Raw genomic sequence first — 7,513 nt, forward strand, 5'->3', positions numbered from 1 at the left:
ACACACACACATACATATACATATAAATTTTCTGGGCGTTTCTTTATAAAATCCCTTGAAATGTCATTTTGCTCCTCCTACAATCCCTTTTGTTTTCTTTTCCCACCCTTGGGTCCTCTGCCCAGGCCCTCATGTCACAAAACACAATGCCAACCTGCTATAAAGTGGCATACAACCACAGATTCTGCCAAGCAACTCAAAACCACAGTTTAAGAGAAAAAATACATGGCCAGGCATACTGGCATGTGTCTGTAATCCTAACACTTGGAGGATGAGGCAGGAGGATCACCATGAGGTCAAGACCAGTCTGGACTACATAAAGAGACCCTGTCTTTACCAATAAATAAATAGATAAGTAAGGGGCGGGGAGATGAAGTCTCTTCCTTGGGCCTACTTTCTCCCTGTTGCTGAGCTATTTGGCTGGCCCTTGTTGTTGCTTATTAAGCAGAATCTCACTACTTTAGGCTGTTCTTGAACTTTAGGCTGTTCTTGAACTCACAATGCAGCCCAGGCTGGCCTCAAAGTCATAGAAATCCTCCTGTCTCAGCCTATGAGTGTTGGAATTATAGGCATGCACCACTATGCCTGGCAGGATTTGCATAGTTAAGGAAAAGAAATGGACTAGGGTGTAACTCTGTAGTACAATGTGTGCTGTGGGGCAGGCACAAAGCCCTGGGTTCAATCTCAGCACAAAAATAAAAAAGCAAAACTATCAAACTAAAAAACAACCCTTTGGGCTGGGGAGATGGCTCAGCAGAATAAGCGCAAGAGCCTGAGTTCAATCCCTGGTTCTGCCAATAAAATAAAATAAAATAAAAACAATCCTTAGCCAGACAGGGTGGTACCCCCCTGTAATCCCAGCACTGTGGAGGCCGAGGTAGGAGGATCGTTGCTTTTAGATCAGCCTGGGCTACAAAGTGAGCTCAAGGCCAGCCTGAACTGCATAGTGAGACCCTTTCTCAAAAAGATAGAGGGATGGATGGATAGATATTATAAATGAAGGAAGAGCTGAAGATGCACCTCAGTGGAACAGTTTTTGCCTACCATGTTTAAGGCTCTTGATCACCAACACTGCAAAAGATAAATAATTAACATATTCATTTTAGTTTATCTAATGGATACTTCTAGCATTTAAAACAGAACCTGAATATAAAAATTTAAAGATCTATCTGTCATGCTTTACTCAGAATGCAGAACAGTAATTCAGCCCAATATCCTCTACATAAACAATCCAAACTATTCTCAGCTACTTCAGCAGCTTTATTTTGAATTAGCTAACCGATAATCTATTACATGTATTAAAAGGTCAAAGCAGAATTGTCTAAAGGCTTGAATTACACAGGTGGTTAGCCTACTTTAGACCTCATCATCTTTAGATGTACAGGAAAGACCCTGTAGGAAATAAAAGGAGGGGAGTTTTGAGACTGCTAGAGCCCAATACAGGCTAGACAATAAGTGGGTGACTCCAAGAGCAGCCTGCAGGCTCTTTCCCAAAGCAAACTTGCTATGGCCGCTGCTCTGCTCTGCTCCATAAAGCTCAGCACTAGGGCAAGACAGGCACCACAGCCTGGAAAATTACTGCAATGCACCTACAGCCTCCTGAAACCAGCGAAGAAGCAGTTGTTTCAGAAGACCTCACGCTGTAAAACTGGGCTAGCCAAGCAAGGCATGCAAGCAACTCCCAGGACAGGAAGAAGCTGGCAGCAAGGAGGAGAACAGGGCCCTCACTTACATTCGGGGTCGTCCCTGGGTGGTGGGCAGGATGAAGAGGGTAGACGTGGTGTTGCGAGGCTGGGATGACATCAGAGCAGGGACAGAAGAAGCCCAGAAAAGGAGAGGCACCAAAAATGGCAACCGTCTCCTTTTGTCACACATTGCATTCCGGCTACAGGTAGTGCTGACCAAAGGCAGCCCCATGAGCCAAGCTCAGTAGCACACACCTGTAATCCCAGCTACTCAGAGACTGAGGCAGAAAAACAGTAAGTTCAAGCCCTGTGAGACCCTGTCTCACAGTAAGATTTACAAAGGAGTGGGGAAAATGTTCAGTGGAAGAGTACCCACGCAGCATGACAACACCTTCAACCTCCACAGGTGCTAAAAGACAGAAAAGGCCTCGATGGCCTAATTCTTACCTCTCACATTTGTATTCAAAGGCTATCGTTGTTTATATGGATGATGGTACAAGGAACAAGAATTCCTAGCTTCTATTCTTGGTGCAGCCACTGATAAACAGAGTATCTGTTGGTGGAAAATATGATGTGCTTGGAAATTCAGAGCTGACTGTTCATAACCAGAAGGCACTTACGCGAGTGCTTAGTATGTGCCCAGAATTGAATATTAATTTGAAGTCGCACGCAGCAGCCAGGTGAAATAAATAAGTGTCAGTGTACAGAGAGGCAAAGAAGGCATGGAAAAAGAGCCAAAGGTTCCGGGGAAAGACAAGCCGCTGGTCCAGGCAGCAGAAGAGAGCAAAGGAAGTAGTTACGATGGGTTCTGCTGGGAGTTTCAACTCGCAATCCCACTATCCCTCCTCTGCCTGCACAGGTCTCGTTTGTGCCCCCTCCCACCCCAGTCTCGGGTTACTGTTGTGCCCTGCGTTAGCTCTGTACTGGAGGGTTTGTATTCCTTCCAAAGCAGAGTGGCCTCAGTGCCCCAGAGCTGATGAGCCTGCCTGACACCTATGGGTGTGCCCCCCTTACCCACTCACAGCCATCAGCAGTCACAGGGCCACCAGAGAGACGCAGTAGAGACAGAGGTACCGCGCCGGCATAAGGCACAAAAGCCAATGAGTTCCTAGGCATCAGAGTCCAGCAACGAAGGCTGCTGGCACCTCAACAGGGACATGCCAGGGATCCAAACGGAAGTTAGTGCTAACTGGCTTTGGGTATTCAGTTGGTCTCAGGGATAGATCAATTACAGAACAAAGAACCTTAGAAACCAATTCAGTCTAGACCTCTGCCTTTAGGCACAACCTTTGCTAATCCAAGCTGAACAGATGGGTATGACCTGTTAAAACCTGCCCGAATGGAGACGCTTTAACGTCCAGCAATAGTGTCTTCCCTCAACTGCTTTTCAGCCAGGACAGCTACTCTACTCATTAAAATACTAAAATATTTAGGTACATGTTTGGATACATTGCGTCCCAAGGCTTTTTGAATGCGCTTCGGAAACCATGACCTACGCCCAGGGCAGTTTTTGTTGCTGTTTTTCAGTACTGAGAATTGGATCCAGAGCCTTCACATTGGATTTTTTGTTTGTTTGTTTTTGGTATATTTTGAGACAGGATTTGCTTTTTTATCGTAATATATATATATATATATATATATAATTTTTTTAATTTTTTTTTTTTGCATTTTATATTTTGAGACAAGGTCTTGCTAAATTGTCCAGATTGAGCGCCAATTTGCAATCCTCTTGCCTCCACCTTCGAGTACTGGGATAACAAACAAATCCTACCACGCCCAGCTTCCCGTATCAACTTAACAATCCAGGAACTGAAGGGTTAACGTGGGCCAGGACCAGTGGTAAACAAAAAACGCCAGCACTCAAGAGGCTCATGACCTTGAATCCTGTTCAGCACCACCATCCCATCCCCCACGCGTTGTTATATAGTTTTACTATCTTTGATTGCTCCATTCAACAATGCCAGCCTATATCAAAACTCTCCATGGTTTTCCCACTTTCTAGGGACTAAATGCTGCTGTTTACGATTGTCAGTCAAAGTCTTTCACAACATCACATCACTCTCTTTCCCATCTTACAGGTCATGGCTCAATGTTCCCAAACTCTGCGGCTGCTCTTTGGTCACAGGCTCCTTCCGCCTGGAAGCTTTGTTTCCATAATCTATCAAAATCTTATCAAGCGCCTTCAGATCTTCCCAAATGTCCACCTGTGATGACACAACTGAAGGAGTTGTGCCCCATTTCCAGAAGTGTCATAGCAAAGTCTAGGTTCTACATTTGGAAAACATGATGACTATTTTGTATCCTAGTTAACATTTAGTCATTTATTTATTTATTTAATCTATTTAGTACAGGGTCTCACTATAAAGATCAGACTTGTAGTGATCCTTCCTGTATTTTCAGCCTCCCAAATGCTGGGATTATAGGCATGCACCACCACGCCCAGCGGAGGGCAGGGGGGCCAGGGCAGGGGCGGCACAGCAGGCTGGGGATTGAACCCCCAGCCTCTGCTCTGCCTAAACAGATGCTTTAATCTGCTGAGCTATCTAGTTACGTTTATACAAGCACCTTGACCCTCTACACAAACCACATCCTGCCAACATAACTAATGGTCTAGCACAAGGTCTTGCTCTAGGATGCACTAAGCAACTATTTTCGCACAGCCCTAATTATTTTATCCACGTGGCCCACCAACTATTTGTTAATGATTTGGGTTGTTTTTCTTAGAATCTACCCCAATTGTGCTGTCTTTTTTTGCACATGAAGCCTAAATTGCACACCGTCCATATCTTAGAACTACTGGGTTATTTCATGAAAAAGCAGGAAGCCTGCTTCCCTGTCATTACTTTACCACCCTGGAGTTTGGGACCGCCATCTCTTCCAGCACTAGATCAGTGGATAGGGACCAGCAAATGACAGGTTCTGGGCCACAGGAACTGACCCTACAGATGACGGGAAAGCTGGTGGTGGAGTGAGTTGGCTGGGACCGCTGCAGAAAAGCAGCAAGATGGCTTGTTGGAAAGCAGGGCCAAAAGGGGGCTCTGGCTGCTCAAGCCACTGGGTACAGTCCTGGGAGGGGTAGATTTATATTGTATTGCTACTGGTAAGCTCGGATCTGAAGGAGAGAGTGCTAGCAACCTCTTTCTTGCCTTTTTCCCTAATTCCGCCTCCCTCGCTGTTCCTCCAGAGGAGTAAACTGGAGCTCAGCTCACACCTATAAGACCTGTGAAACAGAGGAAATTCTGGTACAAGATGACTGGGCAACAATTTCTTCTTCTGTATTTTTATTTTATCGTTGGCAATCAAACCCAGGGACTACACACTCTTCTGAGCTACAGCCCCAGCCCTAGGTCTTCTTAACAACAACATCAGGGGCCAGGGATACAGCTCAGTGGCATAAGTGCCTACCTGGAAAGCACAAGATCCCAAGTTCCATCCCTGGTACCACAAAAAATATATAAATAAATAAATGATTAACAACAACAACAACAACAACCAGGCAGACAACCAGCTAGAACTCATAGCCACTGTCTGAATCTCATCCCATAAAAACATCCAGAAGAAGGACATGATGTCCAGCCAATGAATTTCAGGGTTCTAGGAGGCTGAAGTAAAGACAAAAATGATCCATCAGAGTTCAGGTTCATTATCTTGTTAAAAGTCACAGAAAGAGCCAGTACTAGGATAGGATGCTGGGGATAATTTTCTGAAGGGTTGGAGGCTCCCTTCAGAGGCACTAAAACTGGAGAGGGGCTGGTCTGAAGAAAGAAACAGAAGAAGAGTCCCGAGTCAGATTTATCCAGGAGGTAGCCGGCAGATCTAAGTGCTGATGGCTGAAGAGGAAAAGCCAAGATGCAGACTGGTACAATTAAATGCTTGTATCTTGTACTCTGAGGAACTAATTTAAAGATAAAAATGCCACTGCTACCCTCCTAGTACTGTATGTTGTTCTGAATTTTTTTTCTTTAAAAAATATGGGCTGGCCAGATAGCTCAGCAGATTAAAGTGCCTGCTTAGGCAGATGCAGGGGCCAGGTGCTAGATCCCTGGCCTGCCACACTGGCCCTGCCCCGGGGGGCGCACTGAGAAGGTGACTGAGACTGGGCCTGGTGGCCCACCCTATAATCCCAGCTCTTGGGAGGCTGCAAACAGGAGGATCACTATGAGCCTGATCTGTGTAGTGAGACCCTGTAGACACTGTACTAACTACATTGATGATGATGATGATGATGATGATGATGATGATGATGATGATGATGATGATGATGAAAGAAATAAGACTCGGACTGGAGGCCCAGTATGAGATGTCCAGTCCTGGCAGAAAAAGTTCACCTATGCAAAAGGAATGGTGAGCCGGGAAAGGAAAGGACGCCACTGACCTCAGGGTCACAAAGCATGACCTTTTCTGCCTTACGTGCAGAGGATCCCGGAGTCCCTTCCTGGCCTCCCACCTGTATGCACACAACTGAGCCTAGGAAGGTGCTGCAAGAGGGCAGGCTGGGCAAGAGCAGGCTTTTCCTACACAGACATGTGCAAGAGTGGCTGAGCGCAGCTAGCCCCCAGCCCTCGCGCAGCTAGCCCCCAGCCCTCGCGCAATCTTAGCGTCCAGACTGGAACCTTGGAGGTCTTGAAGCCTAATTCCTCCTTTTCTTAAAGAGCTGTCACTTTCCCCTGGAGTCCTCACCTAACTGGTGGTTACTGCCACAGACAGATTACGCTATAAATATATGTCTCTAACCTGAACCAGCTCAGTTCCTGTCCCTAGTAATTCCCTCTTTTTTGGCCACAGGAGCCAAAGCACCACACCCAACTCTGGGTAGAGGAGCTGCCTAGAGTACACAACAGGGAAGAAACCCTGGGAGACAAGGGCTTCGGAACCCTGGAACCCTGAACCTGCCCTGGGGCCGGGAAGGACACCTGGAGTTACGGAAATCCCTCTACTCCCAAGTTAGTACAATGACCTTTTACTTGGTTAGGCCCATTAAAAATACACTGAAAGTCACTCGGGCACGGAAGCACTAAGTTAAGATAGAAGACCCTTAACTCTACCCACCGTCCAGCCCAAAGTGCCGCCCACTGTCGCCTTGAGCAGGGTCTGGAGAGTTTGGTAGACTCTGTAGAGTTTGCATGAAAGGCTTCGGAAAACTAACCGAAAGTGGCCGGGACGAGGTGGGGGCAGCGCACGGAAGGGTGGGAGCCCTGGCCTTAGAGGACTAGGTTGGGAGGGGTGGCGCCCAGGGCCGGGAACATCGAAAAGGATCCCCCAAGACCAACAGGAGAGGGAACACAGCGGGGGGGTCGGGGGGGGGCAAAGTTTACGCCCTGCCTCCTGGAGCGCGCAACCTGGATGCAGTTGGCCGAGGGCATCCCGGACCCGGACCCCCAGCCCACGCGTGGACGTGGACGCACCGCGAGTCGGGAGTGGTGGGAGGGGCCCAAATCCAGCGGCGCCCCTAAGACCGCCCAGAAGCCACAGCCCAGCCCAGGCCCGGCCCATGCCTCGCAGCCCCCGCGCGCCCCTCTCCGGGAGAGGGCACCTGGGGACCCAGGCGGCGCGAGACACTGGTCCCCAGTGGGACCGCAGCGCCGCCACCTCCACCTCCACGCCCTCGCCCCCCGACACTACTTACTCCGATTCAGGGGGTTGCCGCCAACCTGCGCCGACGCCACCAGTTCCAGATAAAGCGTCCAGAGCCCCACCGACACCACGGCGAGCAGCAGCAGCAGCCGGAAGCGCCTCCGCAGCAGCCTGGCCGGGCGCAGGAGCAGCAGGAGCGGCGCGGCGCGGGGGCTCCCCATGGCGCTGCGCCCAGGCCCCGCCAGCGCGGGCTG

At 48.7% G+C, this 7,513-nt stretch overlaps 1 protein-coding gene across 1 annotated transcript in view; it reads right to left on the reverse strand.

Moving 5' to 3' along the window:
* B4galnt3 (beta-1,4-N-acetyl-galactosaminyltransferase 3) overlaps positions 1–7,488 on the reverse strand; it is a 107,103-nt gene extending 99,615 nt beyond the window's left edge. The window contains exon 1 of the mRNA XM_004633392.2: positions 7,312–7,488. Within this exon, the coding sequence (XP_004633449.1) occupies positions 7,312–7,480 (169 nt within the window). The 5' untranslated portion in view covers positions 7,481–7,488. The remainder of the gene's footprint in view (positions 1–7,311) is intronic.
* Between the last annotated feature and the right edge of the window lie 25 nt (positions 7,489–7,513).

Source organism: Octodon degus, unplaced genomic scaffold (genome assembly GCF_000260255.1).
Source record: "Octodon degus isolate 3935 unplaced genomic scaffold, OctDeg1.0 scaffold00054, whole genome shotgun sequence".
Taxonomy (NCBI): Eukaryota; Metazoa; Chordata; class Mammalia; order Rodentia; family Octodontidae; genus Octodon; species Octodon degus.